The sequence below is a fragment of the Paralichthys olivaceus genome, chromosome 7 (genome assembly GCF_024713975.1).
Source record: "Paralichthys olivaceus isolate ysfri-2021 chromosome 7, ASM2471397v2, whole genome shotgun sequence".
Taxonomy (NCBI): domain Eukaryota; kingdom Metazoa; phylum Chordata; class Actinopteri; order Pleuronectiformes; family Paralichthyidae; genus Paralichthys; species Paralichthys olivaceus.
The window spans coordinates 15,586,391-15,614,217 of record NC_091099.1 but is presented as its reverse complement, the minus strand read 5'-3'; the positions used below and the strand labels follow the sequence as shown (position 1 = coordinate 15,614,217).

Sequence of the window (27,827 nt, the reverse complement as noted above, 5' to 3'; positions counted from 1 at the left end):
CTAAACGCATCACAAGTTCACCATGTTGTGAAAGTACAGTACAATGGTCCCTTGAACGCACCATCAGTCCTTTCCGTTAACGCCTCCTGCTTGAACAGTAGATCTCCACAAGTGTGGATGGGTGTAAACCCCCTTACACATAACGGCAGCCTCCATGTTGTTCCAGCTAAGTACAGTTAACAAATCTGCGGTACTAACTAGTGCACCGGGAGCGGAGGCTAGCTGGTTAGCCGTGTGAACGACCTGGTGTATAACTGCGAGCGTTACATCACGGTGGGTCTTGTCCCACCTGGGAGGAAGGCAACGCGGTGCAGTTAGGTCCTTGTTCGCATACTGTGACACTAGCATGACATTAGCATGACACGCTGACCTGTCACACTGAAATAACGAAGCGAAGGCAGCGGTGACTTTGACGGTCTGTTGTTCCCGAGGAGGAGGCTGGTCTCCAGACGCGAGTGGTTTCATCGTACCTTGTGAGTAAAACTAGCAAGTTAATAACATGTCGGCTCGCACTTTCGCTGTTGTCGTGCTCGATCCAAGTCATGCGTGAGGCCTGGGGGTAGTGTTAAGCCTCCCCGCTGAACCACTGTCCGGCCCCGGGTGTCTGTCCTCCCGGGGTCGTTTGTCATTTCCACTGGCAGCAGCGTTCCGTGGCTCTGGCCCGGGCCTAGCTTAAGTAGCTAACAGGTACCTCTGCATTTAAGCTAGCCAGCTAACATTGTTTATCTCGTCATGTATTGCTCACGTTAGACGGGAAGCCATGTTTTGGTTTAATCCATTGATACATATCGTGGTTCTAATGATACTGGTCTCAACAATTAGAAGCTGCACTTGGTGACCCAGCTTGCTAATGCTAACAGTGACGTAGGAGTTATGAAATGTTCGTAGCTCAGTGGCCTGTTAGCCGCCGCTGCTAAAGTAGCCTCCCCTTTCTGTTTGCTTGGTGGTAACTTCACTTTCATTTTCAGGGTTTTAGGTCAAAAGACGAGTTATGTCCTGTCCATGCTCATCGGCTGCCAGGCTGTTCCTTAACACTGCACACAGAGGTAAGGAAACGAAAGTGCAGCCCCAGGGGAAGCTGCATGACATAGTTTGGTGTGTCTCCAGCTAACAGATTACTGCCTGTTGTGACAAACATGGGACGTCAACAGGTGGAAAAGTCACTTACACGAGTTCAGAAGCGACGGCTGAGAAACATTGCATCATCATCCAAACTCTCACATAGCTGTTCAGCTGTGACCTAATATTCGAGATTAGTGACCCATAAATAAAATCACTTAAACACTGACAAGTAGCTACAGCTAAGCTAACTTGTTACACCCACGACCACGAAGAAGCAGATGAGGTAACAATGAGTTAACTTCACCTACCACGAAAGTGCATGGAGAAGAGGGGGAAAAATCAGAATTTGTAAAATCTCAACAACAACTTATAAAGTGAAAGTTTAAGGATTCATTGATTTGACAGCAGACAGAAACACAATTTCAAAATGGACTTTACAGTTTCTCAGAGCCCAATGTAATGTCTCATTATTTCCAACCAACGATGTTATTAAATATCAAGTTTACAATCATGTATGAAATATAAAGTAGTAGATACCAGGGGACACGTTGCAACAACAATTAGTTTGTTAAAGTGAGTGAAACAGCTGATTGAATATATGCTGTTGTTACAGGATTGTCCTGCTCCCGCATTCAGCTCTTTTCTCTGAGTCGTCAGGGGTCTCGGGAAGCATATGTACCTCTCCAGGTGCGGGTGAGGTCTTTTTCAGAGACCGCTGTCTGCTTTGCCTCTAAAGATGGGACAACGAAGGACAATGGGAGTGATGGTGGAAAGGTATTCTTGATAAACAATGAATCTCATTTGTAGCTTTCTTCCATTGTAGGTCTCCATACCACTTTGTACATGGAGGAGATGGTAAGAAAGTAATTCAGTATGTGCTGACACAGTCGTTTGTTTCACAGAAAAGCATCAGTGAGGGGAAGAGACTCTCTGGCTCTGGAGGATCAGGCAAGGGGGGAAGTCAGCTACGCTGCCCTAAATGTGGAGATCCATGCACGCACGTAGAGACCTTTGTATGTGAGTAAGCTAATAAATATTGGACAACCACGGAAAAAAAACGATCTAAGGTGTAGTTTAAATCAAAAGTAAACCTTTCAACGAGACAATGTGTTAAGAAAAATAGCCTTCAGGTATATTAGTCAACACATCTGTTTTGTTAAAGTATTTCAGCAGCTATGGTGGTGGTAGTGAATGTTTGTTGACCAAATACAATACCCAGCATTATCACATGAAGACAATGTCGTTGACAATCTCAGATGACGTAACTTGGGTGAGGAGGAGAGGAAGAAAGTGATGGTTTGTCTATTGTCTGAATAAAAAAAGAGACTGACAATGTAACATTCGGATTCCATACACACGATTCTGTGCTGTAATGTGATTTTAATTATATTAAGTAATTATAAGAAGTATCACAATCTTAAACATTTTCCTGTGATACAAACCTTGCAGGTGAACTGAGATGACTATAAACACATTGGTGTGACCACAGTAGATAAGCAGTGCACAACAAAACAAGTCTCTTTCTGGCACTGTTTGTCATATTAGAATTCTACAAGTTAACACTGAGGTATTGGTTGAATTGTTGTCTAATAAGCACAGCATAAGAAACCTCAAAGCTTTCTGCACTGGTTCGTTTTTGTAACTTTCTGAGACTGATGTTGTTGAGTTTATGTCAGTGATTGACCAGGGGAGCAGTTAATGTACATGTTGGCTGTCCAACTCCTTTGAACGATTAACTTAAAGGAAGAGTCATGAATGTACACCTCGACTTGTATGACACTAATTTCCATCTTTAAATTCTTTTTATTAGCAATTTTTTATGACAATGTACTGAGGAGTGAATACATCCCACTCCTTACGTTTCTACTACATACTGCGACTGTATACTGCACCAAGGTATATTTAACACACAGTCACTTTTCCAACTTCTGGAATAAGCGTTCCAAATTTAGAGGTGGTGTGTGCTGAATCATACATTTTCTGTTCATAGTCATTCATTTCCTTTTGTAGGCCTTAGGAGATCAGTTGGAAGTTGGTTTAATTAGCCTACTTAAACAGATAACTAAATATTTCAATAGAAATTTTACTGAAATAGGTGTGACACAGAATCATGTTTACTGAATAAACAGAAAACTGCAGGGATAAAGGTTCAAATGAGCCCAAGCCCACATTTTAACAAGATTAAACCAACAATCACAACCCAAAGACATTTAGTGTATAAATACTAAATGTAATCCTCTATTGCTACAAAAGAGTTCTGTGAGTTGGATTCCAAAGAGCGATGGGGCTGCATGCAGGGTTCCTTGTTGTGTACCACTCCTGTCCTGAGTGCGGAGCCTGCATCAGAAGCAACCACACAGAGTAGCCCTGCAGGCGGGGAGGGGTGTGACAGTGCGCAAGCCCGATGGCTGTATGCAACCGTAACATGTAGAATGTCAGCTCTTTACACAGACAAGTACATAGACAGTTGACTCAAATGCAAACTGCTTCAAACTGTAGGATAAGGGCGTATTGCTAAACACTATCTGTTTTTCTTCTCAGCTTCCTCAGCACTTTTACATAAAAATCATTGGGAACTGACTGCAGAGCTTCCCATAAGCACCACTACTTTATGAATTAAATTTTTTTGTGAAATTGTTTTCCTTAACAAGTTGAGATTGATTACATGTGCATGTACTAACCTCCACTTTAAATGAATGGGAGCATTATGATAGAGAAACCAACCTGTCAGTCTGTATCAGTCTGTATTTACCATAGGTTGTAGCTCGCAACAGAGTCGTCTTTAACACGCATCACAAACTCAGTGTTGTAAAAGTAACGGGTCTCTGTCATAAGGGAAGAATGTTGCAGGGCCTCAGCCTCACACTGTCACATCTTAAAATGTCCTACAACACTTACTGTACGTATTTTTTTGCCAATGACCAGTTATGCAAACTAGTGTCCGATGTCTCAAATCAAGCTTTAGAATAAAATATGATGCAATGTAACTTCCTGCAGTAACATACTCTAAGTAAACATGTTTTACATTATATGCTTATATTACCATATCCATGGTTTATTAACTTCCACTAAGTTATTTCCTCTTGCTTTTTGTGCAACAAAGGTTATTTTTTTTAATTAATGAAATTAATTAATTAATTATTCGTATTAATTTTTGTTTTCTATACCCTAGAAGACGCCCTTTGTATTTAAATACTTAGTATTTAATTTAGATCGAGGTGGTCCTCTCTACGGAGGCCGCCATGTTTTTTACAGTAGTCCAGACAGGACAAACTAAACACCATACAATTTCACCACTAAATTCTACACACTGTACCTTTAAATAGTCATTAAATATAAATGATTCAGTCAAACGGTTGTCCGTAATTTGACTTAAGTTTCAGTCAAATTAATTTGCTCTAAATCTCTTAATTGTTTTTTTTTCATCCAGGCTGTGACATGTTTTACCATTGACTATGTTGTGTGTCGTTTTTTTTATAGCATCAACACGATTTGTCAAATGTGAGAAATGTCATCACTTTTTCGTGGTTCTGTCTGAAACGGATTCTAAGAAGGGGCTAAACAAAGAACCAGAATCTGCTGCGGAGGCTGTTAAACTGGCATTTGCACAGAAACCTCCTCCTCCCCCCAAGAAGGTGAGACATTGACGCCAGGAATCAAAGTCGTCTGAATATACTTACTTTCACTGAAGTGTGACAAATATTACAATTTTATAGTGTCATGAATTACTTCTTTCTCCCCCCTCAGATTTTTGCTTATCTCGACAAATACGTTGTGGGCCAGTCCTATGCAAAGAAGGTGTTAGCAGTCGCAGTGTACAATCATTACAAGCGCATCTACAACAACATTCCTGCTGGGAGTCGACAGCAGGTTGAGGTGGAAAAACAGCCCTCTCTAACGCCTCGTGGTCAGTATCACTGTCTGTAGATAGATCCTTATAGATGCTCTCCAGCTCCATTTCTAATGCATGAACATCTACAAACAATCATGTTTCCACTGATAACTTATATCAATCTGTCTCACTTTACCACCAATTAAGAACACGTTCTATGTCTCCTGGGTTTTGATAAAGATATGTTTTAATCCAAACAACTGTTTTTACTAAATAACTTACAGACAGAAAATATAATGAGACAAATTATGATATACTTAAATTAAAGACAACTAAATATTCAATTTATAAACATTTAAAGAATTATATCCTGCTGTAACACCTTTGAATTCAACAAAGTGTGTGGATTTTCCTATAAAATAGGCGTGAATGTTTTGTTGACATGTTGACATTTTGTTGACAAGTGCTGAAATCAGTGCACTTGCAGTTTAAATTTGCCAAAATAAAGCAACAACAATTGATTATTTAATATTTTACAGTCAAATCTACAAATCTCACAAATAACTGGTTGCAGCTGTGGTCTTTGGCCTGTCCTTTATCATAATCTGTATTATTTGGCATTTGTTCGATAATCATCATACATGATTGTGTAAAACGTTTTTGCAGGATTGCATTGAAAATGTTGTAGTAGTAAAGATCAATGATAAAATTGATTTGAGTACTTTCGTCCTCTCCCTGTAGAGATAGAGATGAGAAGACGAGAGGATGAATACAGATTCACAAGTAAGTGATTGTCACTGTCACTGTTCTATTTGCCAGTGGTGACTGTAAAAATCATTTAAATTAATTTTAATATGCTTTTATTTTTTATGATTTGCACAAATGCCAAACTGTACAGACGTTTTTCAAATAGGTGTGTCTTGTCAAATGTTTATAGTCACCCTCATCTAAAAGAATTACTACTCCAGTGCTGGAGCAGTGACTTGTGTACAGATACAATACTAAAGCCATAAAATTAAAATAATCTTTGACTGACCACACAATAAGGTAAAGTAGCCCAGTGACCTACATTCACACTTGTTTCTATTTTCAGTCCAGCCCTCCTCACTTAGTAACTCCACACTGGCACTGACATGGGCACTGACTAAGGCGTCCATATTTTTAGCCAGTACATTAGAACTGTTACTAAGCACTGATAGACAAACACATCATCAATGAATGGCATGTTTGAAATATGCAGCAGCGCTTCAAATGCAAAGCATGTGCTGTATGTTGAAACTATGTGATAGTTCCTGAATTTTCAGTCACGAAATTAAACTCTGGCTTTGTTGTTGCAGAGCTGCTGCAGATCGCAGGGATCAGTCCTCATGGAAACGCTCTGGGAGCATCAATGCAGCAGCAGGCGAGCCAGCAGGCACCTCAGGAGAAGAGGGGCGGAGAGGTCCTGGACTCCACACACACTGACATTAAACTGGAGAAGAGTAACATCATTCTTCTTGGCCCAACTGGCTCAGGTGAGTGTTGTGTCAACATTGTCCCGAATTGTGCAAAGTGATGCGTATCAAATCATCAAGATAAATGCTGACAAGTATGTGTTTCATTGTGGAGCTGTCTAGCCAAAGGGAATTTGATGATGATTACTCTAATTTTCACAGGAAAAACACTTTTGGCGCAGACTCTGGCTCGTTGTCTGGACGTTCCCTTTGCAATTTGTGATTGCACCACACTAACTCAAGCTGGATACGTGGGAGAAGACATTGAGTCTGTCATCGCTAAACTGCTGCAGGATGCTAACTACTCAACGGAGAAAGCACAGCAAGGTGGGCAGATGGACTAAAATGAAGCACTACAATTTCCCATGTTTAAATCCTACCATGTGTTTTATATGAAAAGATAACCAACATAGATTAATCAAATTCTGTGTAGTGTGTTTTGCATGATTTTGAGTTTTCCACTTTGAATCTTGAAGGTTTATCAGTAACAAGAACTGTCTCAGTTCATGGTAATGTCAAACTTACACCGCTGTGGCTCTGTGCTTCTGTGTGATGAGCAGGTATTGTGTTTCTGGACGAGGTGGACAAAATTGGCAGTGTGCCTGGAATCCATCAGCTGAGAGATGTAGGTGGAGAAGGAGTCCAACAGGTCAGTATCCAATCTACACAAAATAAAACCCCATGCAGCGATTTGTTCATATGTTTATATACATCACTTTTTAATCACAGAATGTATCTTCACAGTATTGTTTTGTAAGGTTTGAATTCAAAACAGAACAGTAATTTTCAATTTTATATCTATTGACCAAGGCTTTGTCTTTTCTCTCTGTCAGGGTTTGCTTAAACTGTTGGAGGGCACGATTGTCAACGTTCCTGAGAAAAACTCCAGGAAGCTGAGAGGAGAAACGGTTCAGGTGGACACAACAAACATCTTGTTTGTTGCATCAGGTGCCTTCAATGGACTTGACAGAATCATCAGCAGAAGAAAGAATGAAAAGGTGAATTTAACGCAGCTCATACACATTGATTGTCCGCAGATCTTCAGCTAAGATTCGTGTTTGTTTACATTCCTGCGTCTAACTAAGCAACCTCATATGTCATGATTCTGCAGTATTTGGGTTTTGGAACTCCTTCCAACCTGGGGAAAGGTCGTCGTGCAGCGGCTGCAGCAGACTTGGCCAACACCAGCGGTGAGACGGACACTGTGGCAGAGATCGAGGAGAAGGACAGGCTGCTGACGCACGTTGAGGCCAGAGACCTGATCGAGTTCGGAATGATCCCAGAGTTTGTCGGCCGTCTTCCCGTGGTCGTACCTCTGCACAGCCTGGATGAAGAGACGCTAGTCAGAATCTTGACTGAACCACGCAACGCTGTAGTGCCCCAATACCAGGCTCTTTTCAGCATGGACAAAGTAAGGGCTCTGACATAGTGGTTGCAACGTATTCAGATAGAAAAGGCTGTGTGAAAGAGCACAGTTGTTTAGTGGGAAAATGATTAATTTTGACTATTTAAAATGGTCGTTAATCACATAGTTGTTGACAGTTCAAAACAATGTCGACCAGCCAGGTGCTGCATTGGCCAATCAAATACATGCTAGAGCAAATTTCTGGTAGATGATTGAGATGTGAACTCTTGAAAATTAATCTGTAGTGGGTTTTTTTTGTGTGTGTTTCAGTGTGAACTCAATGTGACTCCGGATGCCTTGAGGGCCATTGCCAGGATGGCTCTGGAGAGAAAAACAGGAGCTCGGGGGCTCAGATCTATCATGGTATGTTAATTTACTGAGTGTATAAACATTTTTCATTTCTTCTGATTTTGATGTAACACAATAATCAACATATCTTCTTCAATAGGAAAAGCTCCTCCTCGAGCCCATGTTCGAGGTGCCACACTCTGACATCATGGCTGTTGAGCTGAACAAAGACATTGTCCAAGGAAAATCCCTGCCCAGATATATCAGGTCAGTATCTCACAGAACAGGGCCACATGTCGGAGATCAGGTTCCTGTAGCCCCTTTCACAGAGTCTCCCTATTTGTGTGTTTTGAAACCTGAACCGGAGTCTCCATTTGAATTACAGAGCTCCGGCCAAGGAGGCTGCAGAGGAGGAATACGACTCGGGCATCGAGGAGGAGAACTGGCCTCGGCAGGCGGATGCTGCTAACAACTGAACCACATGTCACTTATTTCAGCTAAAGACGGAGCTGGTTGAAATCCTTGGATTACTCTGAACCCTCAGATATCACCTGTGGGTTTCATTCTAGCCCCTGTCATACAGTCTGTGGACTTTGTGTAGAGGTACTGAAGATGGCTGGTTGTCAGTAAGGAGTGGTTTCATGATGAACCAGTTAATAGTGTAACAACCGTTGGTCCCGTGCATCAGACGTTAATTCTCTAGTGGTGCACTCACAGGGTGGACCTTTATAAAATATTTCAATCTCTGGGGATTGTTAACATTTTATCTATATAAAGATAATGCTATTTTATTCATGAAAGGATGCGTAGCTAGTTTGTTGTTTTCTCCTCTTGTGGTGATGGTCTGTAATGGCAAAGGAAGCGATTGGAAACAATGGGATCACAGTGTACACTTGAAAACGTGGGCTGCTGAGAAAGTAGATGTGATGTTACCATGTCAAGTAACGCCTTATGTCATAAGTGCATAATATTCCACAAGCATCAATATGTTTGATGTTTCTTCTTTACCACCATTGTAGTAATGGTGCTCACAGTGAAATCAGGCTGTCAATGTTGAGCTACACTGCTTAGGTAGCATTTGTAAGCAGTTTGTATCACATGACCTCAAATTAGGAGAACATATTTTGAAGTGAAATGCACCAGCACACTTAACACAGCAGGTAAAAAACATAATTGTGACTTTTTAAACAGGCAGAATGGTTATTTTTCAGTGTTCACTTCCTTCTCCAGCCCACCTGTTAGGGAAAGTACATGTGTTTACTCGCAGACCTCTGTTTTCACAGGACTAGTTCAGATCGCTGGAAAAGCAGGATTATCACGTTATTTTGAGAACTTAAAAGTGTTATTGAAATATCCTCTGATATTTTGTTTTTTTGTTTTTATGTTTTTATGTTATGTAGAAGCTATCCTCCAGTGTTCATGACTGAAACATATTCCTAAACCAGATATTCTGAATTTTCCAGATTAAAATCTTAAATCAGATGAATGGTCCTGCCTCCACTGCTTTGTCAAACACCCTCACAACAGCAGTCAGTAGTGATGTCATATCCTGTTATTAAATAGCAACTCAAATCATGTCTATAATCAAGTCTCCATCTAAAGGCTCTCTGAAAGAACCACTTTACTCTCCATGCTGTCCGTGCTATAGAATGAGATTTAACTAGATCTGTTCTCCTTTTGCTTTAAGTTTTCTTTTTCCTCCAGAACTGCTTTTCTGTTTTCAGAGGTCTGTTAAAGAACCTGTAAACACCCCAAGTTTGTGACTCTTGAAAAATTCTTGTGATTGTAAAAAAATATAAATAAAATGTATCTCTGTACAGAATTTTACTTTTTGTCCTTCAACCTTAAACCAGTCTGCAGACCAGAACGTGTACAATGAACTCAGTGTAACAATTCTTCAGTGCAGAGAAAGATTTCTCACAAACAACGCTGACGCAGAGTCAAAACAGGACATGAATGCAAAAGACATCACAACATTGGACTGGCTGTTGCCCTTCTGTAATCTGTTAATCTCTGGAAAGTATTATGCTGTTCGTGGTTTCCCAATACCTCAGCATTTCCATAATCCTCATGCAAAACCACTGTGAAATTCAGAGTGTTTGAAATGTCAATGAAAAAACTACAACTAAAATAATAAAATATTGAGAAAATATCTTACATAGTTTAACATACAGGTATTAAATGTAAAACATTTAAGAATTAGAAATATTAAATAATTTAACTATATTATTTTCCTCGTGTTTAGTAGTATTCTGGTCGATATTTATAAACTATATTGATGTAAATGTTCAATTGTTGGACTGTACCTTTGCAGGAGGAACAACAGGTGTGTGAGGTATTATTGGTAAACAATTCCTCAGATTATGTCAGAGGCTTAGTGATGAAGAGGTTTATCATGATGATGATGATGTGTGTTAGTCATTTACTCCAGACACCTGTCAGTTTTTCAGAGTGCTGCGGACCAAAAAGAAAACAGAGGTAAGAAATGACAAAGAGGCGACGAAGATTCAGAGTGTAACCCTAAAAAAAACCCTCAGAAAACATTGTGGTCCTTGTGATGCAGGTTATTTGTCGTCGGTGATGATGAACATGCTGGAGGATGTTCCGTTTCAGACCATGCTGGGTCCCCTGGAGGAGGAAGTGCAGGTGGTGACTGCTCCAGATATCACCACGCCAGACTGCCACCAAACACTGAGAGAAACTGAGGTCAAACATCTGAGTGATCCGTCTCATATTCTCCGTTTTTAATGTCTGTCTGGGATCCGGTCGTTAGCTGTGATCCGTCTCACATAATGTGCTGTTAGTGCAATTTCTGTTTAATAAGTGAAATTTGTGGTGTCTAGTGCTGAGCCCATCTTCACTTTAATGTATTTTTTTAAAATTCAGATGATATCAGACTGCCCACAGCCCAGAAAATGTTACTCAGAAAACAAAGTGCATATTTTTAAAAGTTGGTTAATATGATGTTGTGATAAGACACATTATTACAGACAGGTTTAATAGTCAAAATATGTTTTTTTAGTCCTACTGGAAAGTTTGGGGGTTGTAGTTTGCTTTTCTTTTATGCATATAATCACTGATGTTACCCACTGGTCTATTTCTTAGTCCAAGTCATCTTGACTGGCTTGTTTGTCAGCAGGATTACGCAAAAACAACAGAATGGATTTCCATTACACTTGGTGGAAGAGTGGGACATAGGCCAGGAAAGAATCCATTACATTTTGGCATGGAACAGAGAATTTTTAACACTTTCTTTAACATTGTGTGATAGGACCTTTTTGAGATTTTCACCAATTTCAGAGAGAATAATTATTGGATCTTGATGAAAGAAATCTGACATTTTTAGATAATGAATTTCTATGAGTGTGAGCATTTTGTTTCAGCTGGACTGAATTCAAGAGGACTTTTGGCCCTTGGCAGAGTTATGTGCTCTACTGAGTTCTAGTTGGAGGTTGTGTGGCTTTAAATCTTTGTTTGTTGCTTTGTTTTTCTCTGTAGTATCGATTCAACCTGGAGAAATGGATTTTAACAGGTCAGCAGCCAGTTTGCCCAACCCCCTCCTGTCCGCCTTTCTGGCTGATGTTCAGCAGCCCTCAGGAGAGTAGCAGGACCAATCGCAGGAGCAGTGAAAAGTGGGCCCCGAGCCTACGGCCCCGCAGCCACAGCCTGAACTCCACAGAGGCCCGCTGGTTGCACCATCGCACAGTCAAGTTCCTGGTGTCTGACTCAGAGGATGAAGACGGTTACTTTGAAGACAACGAGGGCTCCTCAGCTGAAGATGCTCGCCAACCTATCAAGAACAGGGTGCGACCCTGGAGCACTGCACCCAAAGACCCGATCTCCAGAGTCAAAGACATGCACCATGGCCCTTCTGCTCACCACTGTAAGCCTAACTCACCTCAGAGCCTCAGACGCCATAGAGGCTCTTCACCTTCCCCTCAAGACTGCAAGCAACCTCTACGAGCACCGGAGAAGCAGAGGTCACAGCAGGTCAGTCCGTTACTCCACGGCCAGAAGAACGTCAAGAGGAGGCAGCGTTCACTGGGCCCCGTGGGCAGAAAGTACTCCCTCAACACACCAGCCGCTGGAGCTCCTCCACCCAGACTGCAGCAGCAACGACCCTCCTCTGCCGGGCCTCTTGTCAGATTCAGACAGAAGGTTACTCTTTACTCAGTGTCAATGTCTTAGAGCAAGATATTTCTACCTATCTGTCATTTTTCATTACCCACGATGCTTTTCTGTCCTTCCCCTCTCGTCAGGCCCCGAGGACCGGTGGCTCTCATGGGGTTTTCTTTGACACAGCAGCAGAGTTGTTGACAGCTCTCAGCCACGAGGAGAGAGAGCTACTTGAGACCATCACAGAGAGGGGTTACCCTTTACGCACAGCCATTCTGGCTCTGCAGAAGACTGGCTATCACAGCCCAGAGAAGGTGGGCTCAATGTTTTATGATCCCTGATAATCAATAATGAAAAGTAACTGAATGACTTACCAATTACTTTATAAAGGCAGAATAATAGTATACGTCTCCAAGCAGTACTTTTACGTTTGGTGCTTAAACTATATTTTGATGCTTTTGCTTTAATTTTGATTGCAGGACTTTTGAACTGGTAATCAAGTATGATATAAAAATCTACATAGTAGACTTAGCAAATATAATAAAGTTTAAGTAAATATACTTTTGAGTTGCATGCATTAACTGCAGGATGTGATGGATAATTGTAAAACAAGGATCCACGTATTACAACAAGGAAACTTGCATTTTACAAGAGTTGTCTTAAATAAAAGCAACAGGTCAAAGGGAGGGGCACTTTTTTTTTTTTTTTATCTCGGCCATCAGAATATTTTATGCAATAACAACTTAGTTGCTTTCAAAACCCAAAAATCACAGGCTATAAAGAAAGTGTAGCAGTCTCATAAATGTTTGTTTTTCTGAACAGCTCCTAAAATACTTGGTTGCCAGTGACCATCTGTGTGAACTGGGCTACGATGAAGCACAGGTGGAGGAGGCCCTGGAGATGTTTCAGAACTGTGAGAGCAAGGTGACATACTTCTGATACAAGCAGAACCACAGCAGTGCCTCTTGATCTCTGAACATTATTTGATGAACCCTTTTATGAATTATTATTAATGCTTTTTTTTTTTTTTTCAATTTTAGGCTGCTGAGTTCCTGCGGCTCCTGACTCAGTTTAATGAGATGGGCTTCCAGCAGAGCGCAATCAAGGAAGTGCTGCTTGTTCATGAAAATCACCGTGAAAGGGCTCTCGAAGAACTCATGACACGCATGGCTTAATACTAACCATCTCCCTAAACGTTTACTCGTGTCTACAGTAGTGAAACAGCCTCAGATTTTACATAATACATATGCAACTCAACCATATAGGGGCTAGTATGAAAACTGTTGAGGTATAATTAAAAATTAGACAAGAAAACAAACAGTTAGTGAGGGTGAACGTTTTTTTAAACGTTTATTTACAGGTCGAAAAAAAAAGCAATTCATGTTTAGCTTGAGATTTAGCTGTCATTCCAGCTGGAGGAAGAAAATATTGGTGTGCTGGCTTACTGCTATGGTACTAAATGTAGTGCTCTAGATAAGATGAATAACATTTGATTTAAAAGGGTGTAACCCTCAAAGAAAAGTGATCAAAAAGCCAAATCAGCCATGATACAAATATCATTAAAATCACCACAAAAATATATACAGCAGAGAACACTGCTGCAGCAGTCACCCTGAAATATAGTTTCACGAAAACAGGACTAGAAGGTGATTTAAAATGTTCACATAGATAAAAATATTTACATTTTTTCCTAAGAAGTTTACATTACAGTTCCCTGTTGTCCACTATATATATCAAAAACACCAGACTACCGCTGAGCTGGATGACTCCCGGTGGTGATGCAGCTCCTGTGATCCATCAGTGGTGACTGACGGTGGAGTTCAGCAGTCCAGACTTCGTGTTGGATTTAGAAGCCTTCGAGAGGTCTTTCTGTACAGACACATGGACAATTACTATCAGTCAGTATCCGTGCATACTCATTTTGACCAGTGTTTTTTTATTAATGCTATGATGTCCAGATTTAACACAATGTGGTAGAAACTGTGTCCCAGGGATCAAGGTACAAAACTTTCTGTACTTGTTTTTGATGCAGTTTTTCTATTGAAATAAATACAGTGCATTATGCAGCCTTGGCAAAGGTTTGCTTGTTTCTTCATTTGATATGTTCCTAAATTCTTCTTAACTGAAGCCATCAATACACTAAAATGTGACAAATCTTTTAAGTAAGGTTTGTAATTTAGTAATCTGCTATGTCATTATACAGAATGTTGATCTTTCATCACATTTCAAATCTCAAAAAAGAAAAAGAAAAAAAAGACACGATTTAATTTGTTTGCCAAATACAAAATATAATGCCTGTAGCGACAAAGATGACGAATGATGGAGAAAAAAAAAGAAATTCCTTCAGATTAACTAAATTAAGTACAACTGTGATGACAAATGGTGTTTAAATGGTGAGCCATATATTTAGTGGATTAACTAAATAATCTTAAATCGTGAAAATATAATACTGCTTATTCTGCGGAACTGATGCCATCTAAGGTAATGCTTTTTACATTTCCACCTTGTACCTTTGGGAGCTTGTACTTGAGGACTAAAATAGATGTAAAGACTCATTTACCGCAAATTCCATATAGGAGCCAGCAACAGAGTTAAAGGTGAAGGTGTGATCTTGAGTATCTTGAGACCTTAGTGTGCCACTTGGAGTGTTTCTAAGGTGGGAGATGTTTTCCTTGTTTCGATCTAGTGCACGAGGAGTCTTTCCATTTCCAGGAGTTCGCAGGCCAAGACCCTACAACAAGACCAGCTGGAATGATGATGTGGTTTTTTTTATGTCAACTCTGTCCTTTTAATTCCAGACTAGGCCCAAAAAGAGTGTGGGGGGGAAAAAAGAGGGAAAAAAGTGCAGACCCCAAAGTGCAGATTTTCATTTCAACCCATTTTCAGGAAGTGTACAGTTGCCACATCAAAAAAATACAAGTGTGGCTTTTGGAAAAATATTCCAAGAACTTTTAAAATCATATAATTGACAATCATAAGCAGTAATAAAAAAGAAATTGAATTTTAAACTGCACTGATATATCATCCATATTCAAGTTTTACATAAATGGAGATAATATCCACCCAATGAATAGACCCAGAAAAAGTAGGTTCAGATATATTTACACTTTATGGTTTGCCAATTCTTCAGACACAATGCATATTGTTGGTAAATGAGGAGGGAGGGTGACAGTGAACATACCTTGCTGGCAGACAGAGGTGGTTTCTGGATGGAGGAATGACACATGGTCCCACCAAGGCCTGAACTGAGAAAGCTGGAGGGAGTGGAGATGGTCGACATGCCCCTGAGCTAAGACGAGAGAGGTGGGTCAGCTTTTTGTTCACTCACTCAGCGACGTTGCACATTCAGCAGCTCATACAACAAATCAGCAGTGTCTTACCTTTTTTACTTTTCCAGGCGTGGGAGTCCCTGGCACCCGCCTCTTGGACGGTGTCCTCACTGATGTTCCATACAACATGTCCTCCTGAGTCTGTTTAGTTTTCTTTAGTTGCTATAAAAAAAATAAAAAATCATATTCACAACACTTTTGTGACAAGCAAATTTAAGAATTACGCAATATTATGACTTACCCTCTCCAGTTTCTCCTTCTCCTTTTCCTCGAGGTGGTGAGCCCACTGCTGCTGCACATACTCAAGAAATTCCTGACCGTTCACCAGGAACTCTCTGCCATGCTCCTGCTCCCACTCATCGATTTGGGCCTTCAGACTCTTTTCCAGCTGACAAAAAAAAAATAAAAATAAAAGATAGCTTATTTAATGCAGTTGCCGTGTTAACACAGAAAATAAGAGTCCAAGTTCTAAATACAGTTCCTTTGCATAATCTGGTAAACTAAATACACAGAACTACAGACTGAAATACATATTTTAACACCACCTGTTGGCACAAACTAGTAATGCGCCAACAATCTCTGCTGTTTCTACTCCATTACTTAGCTCATTTGTTGTATTGCCAAACAGCTTCTCTGAAGGCAGAACACATGTTATAAAGGCAATTCTTGGAATTTCTTACCTTAGGCAAACTTTTCTGCAGGTCAGATCTCTGCTTCTCCTCTTTCAGAAGGTTCCCACCTCTGTTGTTGAACCTTGTAGGGTCATTTGCTTTTTTCTGAGATGGGCACACACACATTAGTAAAATGTTTTTAAAAGCGTCTCAGCTACATTTGAGAGGACAGTACTACTCACGTCAAGTTCCATGAACAAGGTCCAGTTCTCCTGCCATTTTGTGACTCCCTCAAAGAGCTCTCTGTGATCCTCATAATACTTCTTCAGGATGCTGACCTCTGCCTCGTGCAGGTTAAGAAGATCCTCAGTGAAATCATCTGTGTTAAGAAGAAAATGCATGGAAACCCACAAAACCCCTTTGAGATAATCACCTGCATATATTCAGTGCATGGGCTCTGTAACTGGACAACTGCAACTCACCTTCACGATATGCAACAAAAGTCTGCTGCTGTTCTTGGCTGTAGAAGCATCTCTCCCAGAAAAGGGCAATCTCAGCTCTGATGGACTCTATGACACTTTTCATGCTCTGCATTTTCAGCACCTCCAGACGCTGGACCTCAGCCTGGAGCTGGGAACACAAAACGTGTGAAACACCACATACAGCTTTGCATGAAACCACTTAACAATGGGTATAACCACATGAGGTAAGATTTCTTACTGCCTCAATGTTCTTCTTCTTTGACTTGAGCATATGCTCCGAGAGTAGCCCCCTCTCCTCTTGGGGAATCTGAAGTCTTTCCCAAAGCTCCTGGATCTTAGTGCGCAAAGCTGAACAACGGAGCTCATTCTGAGCCCTTCGCTCTTTTAACTGGAAGGAAATCATACATCCACGTTAATATGATGGAATGTGAGATATTTTAGAATAGCAAACCATAGCATCTGATAAACAAATACCACAAAGTTACCTGACTGAGGAGCATATTCAGAGCAGCAATGTTGTCAGTGGACAGACAAAATGCCTCCTCATCTTCACACATCACATCCATCTCAAAACTGGTCTCTGGGCTGTGCTCCAGATCACCCATGCATACGATAATGTCCTTCTTGATGCTTACAAATTCCTCACGACGATGCTCCTACAAAAGACAGATATAAGTAAGACATGTTACAACATACTTTTGGAAAGGTAAGTGAGTTAAGAAAGAAATGAGAAAAAAAAGGCTGTAAACCTTCTCTTTGGTCAGATCACTAAGGTAGGCCTGATAGGACTCCAGCTGCTTCAGTGACGGGATGGCGTCGTGGTCAATGCAGAAAGGCGTGGTGCACATAATGTCACACAGCTCACGGTCTTTGACAATGAGGCCTTTCAGCTCATCCATTCTTTGCTTCTTGTGCTCCTTCATCACCTCCAGACGTGTGCGGCTGTTCTTCTCCATCTGCAACATAGTGCAGCCATCCTCCTCCTACAGAGAAATCCAGAGTTAGTCCACACAAGTCTGCTGTTTTCTCAGTTGAAAGTAAAGTAATAACAACACATGTCCTGAACTGTGACTGTACCTCGAAGGGGGGCAGCTGAAGTTCAGAGCACAAATTGAAAAGTTCCTTTCGACAGGCCTCGATGCTTTTCACTAATCTCTTTTTGAGCTCTTCCTCCTCGGCGATCATCAGGTCCAGCAAACCCTGCAGGACAAGGGGCCAGTTCGTTAAGTGTGTAAGGTCAGCGATGAGACTTTGCTTGAATTTGTGATGCTCACTTTAATGTGCTTGTGGACGTCATTGGTTCTCTGCAGACGCTGCTCTTCTGGAATACCGATTTCCTCCCAGATATCCTGCAGCCTGACCAGGGCTCTGTTGAGGTAAGCAACAGACTCTGCTGCGTGGACTTCACTGGAACAGAAACTGAGTGTTTAACTGGGTCACAGCACCTGTTACCGATCAAACTAGTCCGGTGTCGGCGGTAATGGAGGTGTTAACCTGAGGCAGCAGGTGTGTTTATTAGCAGAGATGCTACTGTAGCTAGCTGGCGTCGCACACACAGCTATAACATTGGCTGAAAGTTAAATATCACTAGTTTTATAAAAAAAAATAAAGACCACTGCCATTAACGATGAGTCATTTGCTACAGACAGACAGGGAATCCCCCCCTCGCGTGTGAGCTTTGTCCGTTAGCTTCACCCAAAAGCAAAGTGGCTAACCAGGAAACAGATTTGCAAACGGAACAAACCATCGTTAACGTGAACATTCGAAGCTCCGGCGACTGAATGTGTTAGATACTAACCTGACTCTCATGTTGCCACCGCGGGAAGAAACGATCCGGCCAGAAAAACACGGTCTTCTTCACGGGGAAAGCGGCGCTCCGACGGTTGACCGGCTGCCGCTCCGTAAATGTCGATTCACTGGCATTTGAAATTTGCACCGAAACAACGTCTGCGCTCCGATTGGCTGATTGAGCTAACGTCACAGGAAGTCACTCCGAGGGGCGGTACTTGTTCTTGTCCAATAGGAAACAACCGATGAATAAATAAACCGCAGCAACGAGAGACACGATTAGTGAGTGAGTTTCTGTTGAGCTGTGCTTTGTTTACTCTAATACATACACGTGGATCCTCTCTGATCTCTGATCATATTATATATGATCTTGTTAATTCACTTACAGCAACACAGAGACTATTGTGCTTCTCTGTTCCTTTTAACAACAATGAAGCTACAACTTTTAACTAAATAATAACAATGATTCAAATTATAAAAGGCTTGACTAAAAAACTAAAAGTCACACTAAAGAATAATAATACATTTCTATATATTATAAATCGTATGTTTTACAAATCTGACAAAATTACTGGCTGCAAATCCTAGGAAAATTAAGATTATTACATTTTAAATGTAAAAATATTTTCCCTCTGTGTTCCTTTTAACAACAATGAAACTATAACTTTTAACTAAATAATAACAATAATTCAAATTATAAAAGGCTTGACTAAAAAACTAAAAGTCACACTAAAGAATAATAATACATTTCCATATATTATAAATCGTATGTTTTACAAATTTGACAAAATTACTGGCTGCAAATCCTAGAAAAATTAAGATTATTACATTCTAAATGTAAAAATATTGTCCCTCTGTGTTCCTTTTAACAACAATGAAACTATAACTTTAACTTTTGGGACTGTGCCTTTTTGTATGACCTTAACAAGCTGAAACAGAGAATAAATTTACTCAACTCAGATTTAATCATCTCAAGCACACAATGCATTTTTATTGATGTTGGAATGGTTGTTTTAAGTTCCATCACGCTAAATAATAACAACATAGAATTATAATACAATGTATTTGAATAACTGTTCAAGGAACTCAAACACTTGATTAATAAGAATAAGTAAAATACACACTATAGAATAATAATACATTTCTCTATATTAAAAATCATATATATTACAAACTTTACAAAATACACACAATTCCTGGTTAGCAAATTCTAGAATAATTAAGATGAGTATTTTCTACTGTATGTTGTAGAATTATTCTACTCAAGTTACATAAGCCATCACTATTGTAAGGTAATTAAATGAAATAAAATTTAGCTTTATCTTAAATCATGAGTAGGAGAGTGACTGAAATACTAATAATAGTATAAAGTATTGTTGTAGTTGCATTAGTGCAAATATGGCTGGGGATAGTTGGACACCTTCCTGTCAGATGAGAAACATCTATCAGAACTAAACATCTATATGGTTCATTCTGTTATAAAGGTTCTTTATTATTTGGAACAGGTATAGACTAATGTTTTTTGTCTTACTGGGCTGATGTGCCTGTTCATATTTATTATTTAAAAGGCATAAAGCTCTATTGTAAGACACACAGATGACTTCATTATCTTTGATTTTTTTCTCTGTGTCTGTGTGGATAATGTGTTTGAGTTGTGTGTCTGTATTCCATCATCTTTCCAGGTAACACAGCAGAGTTTGTGGTCAACGTCCTGTTGACCATCTTGTCATTGGTACAGATTCACTGCTTCTTTAACAATCTGTTTGTAAATTACGGTCACTTGGTGAAAAATGTATTTCAAATTAAGTTTGTGGTTGAATTTTTGATTCACTCTCTTTGATATTTTATTCTGGAGCTCTTGCTGATGTGTTAGAAACATTTATTTATCAGATTTGATAATTAATTCTATGTCTGTCTTCAATCTATGAATTAAATGAACTTATCAGGTGGGTACACTGTGGGCCAGAATGCATTTTGTCTTAGTTTGAAGGTGGATTCAAATCATTTGAGTAACATAGCATTTATTTACACACATTCATAAAAAACATGGTCATGATTAGATTTTTGTGTTTTTAAGTGATTTTTTCTTTGGTACCTGTCCCAGATTTTTAATCATCATTTAATCCTCGTGCACAGACAAAAGAACTTAATTTGCACCTAAAAGCGATTTACATCAAAGTTTGCAAATAGAGGAAGTGCACTTTTATCACAAATAAATAAGTGAGTAAACTTGGTAGAACAACAAAATAAAACGCAAATCTACAGGCAAATTCAATCTGGGCTAAGTTAGTGATTTCAGCATGGTAATAAAATGCTGGTTCTGTTCTCTCATCAATGAGGGTATTGACGTAAAAAGAGGTTCCTCAGCACTTCCTCACTGAACTGATAGGTTAGCTTCTTCTTTACTTTTTTAATCTCTCCAGTTTTACCATAGTTCCTCAGAGCTCGAGCCATTTTTTGGTAGGTCATTTTCTTGCGGTTTCCTTTCTGAAGGCCCCAGTGGCTGGCCAGAGCCTCTTTGTGTTTGGTGGAGAACTGGAAGATGCCCTTGTCCTGGTCCACCCACCAGATACTGTCATTCATTTCACCATTCCGTAGCAAGTCCAGGAGGAACTGGTACAGGCGGATTTTCTTCTTATCTTGGGTAGAAAATATAAGACCTTTTAAAACTTTTAATCAGTTTTAATTGAATCATCAATGTGCCTTATATATATATACATTGAGATTTGCAGTCAATAGATAATTTGCAGTGCACTCACTGTTGTCTTTCCTGAAGGAAGAGCGGTTGTGGTCTTCATATTCATCTTCCCCCTCTGAAACCTCGAGCAGGGGACTGACTCCTCTCTGTTCCTCCTCTGAGTAGTAATGGCCTGGTGAGGCTGAGGGTTGGTACTGGTAGCACAGGGATGGTGTGTAATACGGGATCTGTAGGAGAATTCAATGCATGACATGTTATGTTCATGTACAAATGTAAATCTATACATACCCGGTTTTATTTCAACATATGTATATCTTTTATTTCATTTTAGTCTTACTTGATTTTTATATTGCTATGTTTATACCTGCTTCTGCTCTTTCACCTCTTTCTCAGGAGCTCGGTGACATTTGAATTTCCCTACAGGGATTAATAAAGTATTTCTGATTCTGATTCAAAATTATGCAGATACAAGAGAGAGCTGCAACTGTTTTGATTTTGCAATTATTCACCATCTGACATTTTAAAGTGAACACTGTCATTGTGGTAAAAGAGGAAGTAGCTCTGCCAAAATAGATCTCAACGCTCAGAGAGACCATGTGATGTAAATGGCATTTCAGTGGAAACATCCCCAACTGTCCACATCATGTACTGTACAAGTGAAGATTTAAAATGTAAAAATGTTTATTTTTGATTGGATTAACAACAGAGCACTATTGACCGGCATACATTTTAGCACTTGAGTTGTCATTGGCATTTTCTTTCTTTTCTTTTTTTTTTTTTTAGAAAAAAATCTAAAATCCTCAGGATTTGTACTGTGACTGTAAATATTTGCTGTTTTTATTTGTCTTCTATGATGCTGCTCTGAAAAATTGCAAATTTCACTATGGAGCAAAGGTTACGTCCAAGTAGCAGCTTACCTAACAATAATTAAAACAATACATTTAACTCATTACTGTACATTTATGGACTAAATCTGAATTATAAAATTCACATTTTTGACATGATGATTTTGAATCACTGCTGTATATTAATAATCTGACCTTCTATTGAATTTAGTGGTGGATTTGAATGGGTGTGTGTATAATCTGTATTTCAAATAACATATGTAGATTGTGTCTTTCTGTACTTTATTTCCACACACATGAACTGACCTGTGGTGACACAGAGAGTGGAGTGAGTGGAGGCTCCAGGTGAAGCGGCAGACACTCGTTGCTGAAGCGGTAGGGTTGTATGTGTTGTTGAGGGGTCACAGACTGAAGCTCTGTGAGCTGATTCACTGGTGAACTCTCCAGGTCCAGCAGCTGGACCCGCTCAGAGTGGAAGGTCCATCTGTGGTCTGAAAATTGATGGTTGTTTAGTTCTCAGTCCTGTCGTGAATATTATTTTCTCAAAAGTTAAATCCAATTTTCTCACCTTCATAAATCTCCCCGACATTAGTGAGGTAAGGGTACAGCTCTGCAGATGGACGGAAATTCTCCGACTCATTTGGAATAATTGCCTCTGAGGGCTTTGGAAGAGAAAAAAAACTGGTTTTGTCACAGAGAGAGTTGAAATCTTAAAATTAATCACCAGAATTCCGGTAAATGTAATATATCTTATTCAACAAAGGAAAGTGTTATAAAACCTTTGAATAAACATCCTCTCAATGTCACAAACTATGACCTGAGACTGAAATACCAGATTTACTCCCTGAAAAAGTCAAACTTGAAATAAATAAAGCAGCAATACTTACAGATGACATGACATAGCCGTCCATCATGTAAACAAGGCAGCATGAGAACCTTTGTCCTTAAAGCTGGTGATGGATGTCAACTGATTTTTGTTGCCACACTGACAAACATGCAATGTTGCTGAGCCCTGACTTCACCAGACAAATGGGAACTGAAAGTGAGAAATAAGTTGGACCCTATATGGAGTCTGCGTTCCTATCAGCCGATTATCAGATTCATCTAGTTCCTAAAAGCAGAGTGTCGTACAATCCGGTTAAAGTTACAACCATTTCCTGCATATCTAAGAGGAGTAACTATACAATAGGTAATACATGTGTATCTTTAATATTCAAGAAAGGTTGATGTTATTGTTCAAGTCATCCCTCCCCCCCAAAAAACAAAAAAATGAAAGTGTTTTTTGTTTTAGTATCCTCTTTGGGTGACATTTTGAAGCATGGATAAACCATTTGAAATCATTTGCTGAAGGAGTCACAGAGTTTGCTATCACGCAAGTTCAGCCATGTTCCTTTGTGTGCTTCAACTTCTCCTCCCCAGATAAACCAGGGTTTTCCTAAGCAAACAGCTGTTGTGAAGAAATATAAGATTTACTTGTTTTTGTTTTACCATCAGTTGCACCAACCCCCCCAGTGTGATTTATTCATGTAGGAATTTTTAAGCGTTTCTACACACAGGAGCTGAAACCAAAAGTGAAGTTTGGAATTAGGCTTGTTCCTCTTTTAGTCTGGCTTTATGGTTTCATTTGAGGAAGTATCAAGCATGAGAATGAAACCAGTGAAAACATGCCTGAAATGTCTGGAGCCACAGTGTCCCTGTGTCTTGTTTGTTTCCACATAGTAAATGTGGAATAAAGATAGATATACAGATGTGTCCTTGTACTTTTGAATTAAATCATAAAAACCTCATCCTTAGATCGGTTTTTTATTGTCTTTATTTTTTGGTGGCGCCACAGTGTTCAGTCCATCCAGCACAGGGATCACAGTTAAGGGGACAGGAGTCCTGCAAGACCTGGATGTACATGTGCCTTGCTAAAGGAGCTGATATAGACCGTCCAACGTTTTTAAGTGTTTCAAAAGTTATAAAAGATACTTCCATTGGTTTTAAAATAATCTTTTTGACCATAAAATGGAAATGCATGTTTCTGACTGAACGAAAATAAGTTAACAAAAAATGGTAACAATTTGCATGGATATTTTTGAGTAGAATGAAATTAATATAAAGAAGGTAGAATAGATTAAATAAAGTAATTCTGACCATTAAATATTACATGGAAATTTTACATTAAACTAAATTAAATTAACAATTTCATTTGAATGAATTATCAGTCTTATTCTTCTTAAAAGTGCAATCTGCTTTAAACATATCACTGCCATAAATGTCACAAAAAGGAGAAGTATTTGTTTCCAGCACTTATTGATGAAACAAATGGTTGTGTTTGTGGAAATGGTTGGAAAGTGATACACCTTTCTTTCAATTCAACTCACTCAAAATCACAGCAGAAATGATCTCAAGGCACTTTAGTAAGGTCGAGCCCTGACAATATCATAAAGAAACCCATCAGTTCCAACAACGAGCAAATAACACTTAGGTGACTGCAGAGAAAAAACCTAGAAGAAACCTGAGAAAGAGAGGAGAGGTGGGTGAGTGGAGGAAGGAGAGGGGGGGGGGGGGGGGGGGGGGGGGGGGGGGCAGAAACAGTAACAATCATATTTAAGCTCCATCAGACTGGATACCATGAAAATAACAAGAGGAGTGATATTTGAAGATGTAATGATGTCATTAATGATAGCAGCGCTGATAAACTTCTAAACAATTGACTGTGTGGTCATAATTGTGACATGTTTGGCCTGTTGGGGTAGAAAGAAGGGAATATATATACGTGTTTGTGTGTGTGTGATGAAGCAGTTTCCTGCTCCATGCAGAGAAAAACGAGGCTCTTAGTTTTATTCACAACACAATAACAGCAGCTGGGGTGAGTCAGGGGATGCTCTTATGTGTTGACAGACTCTGTCAAACTTTGGCAGCTCTCCCTGCACATCATGATCTACAGTGTAGGTGCAGGCACGAGGCTTGTTGTGCTTTCAAATATTTACTCTGTCTCCATCTACTGGAAAGAGAAATGCTGGACTGGCCAGTATCTAGGCTAGACTGAGTTCAGAGGCGCACAGAGGAGACAACCAAAATAGCAAACCCAGGCTCACATTTATTTATTTATCCCCCCAGCCTCAGAATTTTGGCTCTTTTTCAGCGATGGTCGACACATCAGAGAAATGAGGGTTCCGCTGATTCATCTGCGCTTCAGATTTCCTCGTACTGCTCAATCTCCTCCGCAGCTCAGACACTGACAGCAGCAGCCGGGAGCGGGAGTCCTGCTGTCCCGTGGAATTATCGCGGCAACCGAGACACACGCATGGAACATGGCTGCGATGAGGACTTTAACCGCGGCGGGTCTCTTCCTGGCGTTCTGCGCTCTGGGGCTGATCGCAGTGGCGATCGGCACCGACAACTGGTACGAGACGGACGCGAGGAGGCACCGGGAGCGCTGCAAGAATTACTCGAACAAAAGGAACGACCCCGGCTACATCTACATCTCCAACAACAACCTCCCGCTCCGCATGCTGCCCAAGGAGAAGAGCGTGGAGAGGAAGGGCTCCGGCGTCGGCGGTGAGATGCTGCTGCGGGCCAAGCGGCACTTCTTGCCTCCCGCCTCGGCCATGGAGTCCCTCTGCAGTCGGCAATTCAACTCCACCATCACGGGACTGTGGAGAAAGTGCCACCGAGAGGGGTTTGACTTGGAGACGGAGGATTTGATCTTTAAAGGTTTGGATCTGGATGAGTGTGTGTGTCATATGTTGTGTGTTTGTTGTGTATATCTGCGCTGTTGTGCGTCGCTGTCTGTAAATACTTTGTGCATGAATGCGCTATCCAAGGTGCTGATGCTGCGCACAGACCCTGAAGGCCTACGCAGCACAACACGCACCACATCCACTCACAAAGCCCATCGACGTGCTGGGTTGTTTCCCAGCACAAGAAAAGGGGGCAAGCTGTAGTAACAGAAGCCTGGAGATGAGTACAATAAGCTTCTCCACAATGTGGGTGGATGGGTGGGTAGTGGGTGAGTAGAAGGGGGTTGGGTGCTTTTATTTCTTTTGGGAGGGGGGTGGCAGCAGAGAGCACTGTGGTATCCTCTTCATCTCATCCCAGTGCTCATATGTGACACATCCTCTCTGCCTTGTTTACATCCACAGGATTGGTTCGGCGCTGCATGCCAATAAAATACTACTACTCATCCTCAGCGCTGCCCAGGAACCTGCCAATCAATCTGACCAAGACAATAAGGCAGGATGAGTGGCACGCGCTCCGTGAGTACCCCCCCAAAAGCCATGTTTCATTTTTTTTTTTTTTTTTGCATAACCAGATGAATGAATGCGGAGGGACTTGACATTCTCTCACTTGTGCGCCTTTGCAGACCTCCAGAGGATGACTGCCAGCTTCGTAGGCATGGCCATATCCATCATCCTGTTCGGCTGGGTCATAGGCGTGCTGGGCTGCTGTAAGGAGCATGATCTGATGCAGTATGTCGCTGGACTTCTCTTTCTCATGGGAGGTAAGATGTACTGTACTTTACATAAAGAGCACTACCCCCGAATCACCACAGAGGGGCGCTGAAGTCTTAATCAATGAGAGGGAGGGGAAATGATGCATCGGGGTAATTAACTTGGATTGCTGTCTAACTGGGTGTTTTCTTCCTCTCTGGCAGGGACGTGCTGCATAATCTCTCTTTGCACATGCGTGGCTGGGATCAACTTCGAGCTGTCCCGCTATCCACGCTACATGTTTGGCATACCAGAGGACATCAGCCACGGTTACGGCTGGTCCATGTTCTGTGCGTGGGGAGGACTGGGCCTCACACTGCTGGCTGGTTTTCTGTGCACACTCGCCCCTTCCCTCTACCCTCCACAAACCCCTGTGGTACACAAGCCAAGGCAGGAGAATGGCTGCGTGTGACAGGCCGCCGCACATCTAACAGACACCTGTCTCATCCTGAAACAGTGACGAGCCCTGTTCCAGAGACAGTTTCACCCAGGGACTCAGAGAAGTGGGAGCCTTCACACGGCTTTGACACAGAGAAAGCACAGGACTCTGGCTCTTGCTCTCATGAAAATGAAAAATAAAGAGGTGACATTTGACTGACTGAAGACGATTTCAGGTCCTCTGGTGCTTTTTTTCCGTCCCTCTTCATGAATGAACTGTTCATTGTTATTGCTTGCTCTTGAAGAGAAGAATAGATATACACATTTTTCTTCCTGTTAAATCTGCTAGTTTGAGAAGAAAAGAAAAAAAACAGAAAAAGAAAACACTGGCAGAAGACCCATAGCACAACTTTAAAATCTGTATTGACGATGGATGTGTATTGTCACATTTCAAAGGGCAACTGTGTATCATTATGTACCCATTCAAAACAAGATATGTACATGTACTTTTTAAACTGTATGTATGCAGATGCATTTGTGTTTATTCAAGGAAAAATATGAGCATTAAGACCAAACTGTGTTTGAGGGAAATGTTTTGTTGTTCTTGAGGTCTGACCCCCATCAAAATATTTTTGAAAAATAAAACAGTCATGCAAAACAAGTTTTTTTCTGGTGTAACAAACTGAACAGGCATCATATAAACTTCCTTGTAATGGTATCTCCTCCTGCCTGATTACACAAGTTTATTATTCCGTCAGCAGAGCCCTGCTTGGAGTCAAAATGTGTCTTCCATCATGTTTAAAACAGCAGCTGTTTGTATTTATGACAGTGTTGCAAGCATCAGTTTTATGCAACCACTTCTGAACATTTAAATTTGCAAATGTCAGCGGCCAAAGACTGACCGAAACGAACAACAAAAGACAAATAAACTAGAACAAAGAAAGTAACAGTCTGCTGCTGAAGTAAAACCTAATTTTATAAACATGAGTGATCCATACAAGGAAATCCAGATAACTACATGA

At 40.6% G+C, this 27,827-nt stretch overlaps 5 protein-coding genes across 10 annotated transcripts; 3 read left to right on the top strand and 2 right to left on the bottom strand.

The window, feature by feature from the left end:
* Positions 1-75: 75 nt before the first annotated feature.
* On the top strand, positions 76-9,902 carry clpxb (caseinolytic mitochondrial matrix peptidase chaperone subunit Xb). Of its 2 annotated transcripts, XM_020078645.2 has the most exons (15): positions 87-473; positions 969-1,046; positions 1,676-1,836; positions 1,965-2,079; positions 4,543-4,697; positions 4,810-4,969; positions 5,636-5,677; positions 6,232-6,408; positions 6,550-6,714; positions 6,948-7,036; positions 7,221-7,385; positions 7,499-7,798; positions 8,063-8,155; positions 8,241-8,347; positions 8,466-9,902. In XM_020078645.2, exons 2-15 carry the CDS (start codon positions 992-994, stop codon positions 8,554-8,556), a joined length of 1,875 nt encoding a protein of 624 aa, XP_019934204.2. In that variant the 5' UTR covers positions 87-473; positions 969-991; the 3' UTR covers positions 8,557-9,902. The 2 variants fall into 2 exon arrangements, with proteins under 2 accessions (XP_019934205.2, XP_019934204.2); XM_020078646.2 differs by lacking the exon at positions 5,636-5,677 and having other exon boundaries at positions 76-473.
* A 560-nt stretch (positions 9,903-10,462) lies between these two features.
* Positions 10,463-14,066, top strand: LOC109624150 (ubiquitin-associated protein 1-like). The gene is made up of 6 exons (XM_069528174.1): positions 10,463-10,558; positions 10,644-10,786; positions 11,579-12,238; positions 12,340-12,510; positions 13,019-13,120; positions 13,237-14,066. Exons 2-6 carry the CDS (start codon positions 10,661-10,663, stop codon positions 13,369-13,371), a joined length of 1,194 nt encoding a protein of 397 aa, XP_069384275.1. The 5' UTR covers positions 10,463-10,558; positions 10,644-10,660; the 3' UTR covers positions 13,372-14,066.
* LOC109624146 (protein regulator of cytokinesis 1-like) lies at positions 13,518-18,576 on the bottom strand. Of its 2 annotated transcripts, none has more exons than XM_020078647.2 (14): positions 18,417-18,576; positions 17,893-18,025; positions 17,696-17,818; positions 17,368-17,601; positions 17,104-17,274; positions 16,857-17,006; positions 16,619-16,766; positions 16,379-16,515; positions 16,206-16,301; positions 15,767-15,913; positions 15,577-15,687; positions 15,378-15,485; positions 14,757-14,927; positions 13,518-14,065 (listed from the first exon to the last, which is right to left on the bottom strand). In XM_020078647.2, exons 1-14 carry the CDS (start codon positions 18,425-18,427, stop codon positions 13,994-13,996), a joined length of 1,812 nt encoding a protein of 603 aa, XP_019934206.1. In that variant the 5' UTR covers positions 18,428-18,576; the 3' UTR covers positions 13,518-13,993. The 2 variants fall into 2 exon arrangements, with proteins under 2 accessions (XP_019934206.1, XP_069384274.1); XM_069528173.1 differs by having other exon boundaries at positions 14,824-14,927.
* Positions 18,577-19,367: 791 nt separating this feature from the next.
* Positions 19,368-23,099, bottom strand: spi1a (Spi-1 proto-oncogene a). Of its 4 annotated transcripts, none has more exons than XM_020078660.2 (5): positions 22,837-23,099; positions 22,518-22,611; positions 22,256-22,440; positions 21,166-21,331; positions 19,368-21,045 (listed from the first exon to the last, which is right to left on the bottom strand). In XM_020078660.2, exons 1-5 carry the CDS (start codon positions 22,861-22,863, stop codon positions 20,738-20,740), a joined length of 780 nt encoding a protein of 259 aa, XP_019934219.1. In that variant the 5' UTR covers positions 22,864-23,099; the 3' UTR covers positions 19,368-20,737. The 4 variants fall into 4 exon arrangements, with proteins under 4 accessions (XP_019934219.1, XP_069384278.1, XP_069384277.1 ...); XM_069528177.1 differs by having other exon boundaries at positions 19,368-21,066; positions 22,837-23,050; XM_069528176.1 differs by having other exon boundaries at positions 19,368-21,066; positions 22,518-22,630; positions 22,837-22,991.
* A 1,641-nt stretch (positions 23,100-24,740) lies between these two features.
* tmem276a (transmembrane protein 276a) lies at positions 24,741-27,466 on the top strand. Its single transcript, XM_020078659.2, has 4 exons — positions 24,741-25,651; positions 26,080-26,193; positions 26,301-26,438; positions 26,592-27,466. Exons 1-4 carry the CDS (start codon positions 25,249-25,251, stop codon positions 26,837-26,839), a joined length of 903 nt encoding a protein of 300 aa, XP_019934218.1. The 5' UTR covers positions 24,741-25,248; the 3' UTR covers positions 26,840-27,466.
* Positions 27,467-27,827: the final 361 nt, after the last annotated feature.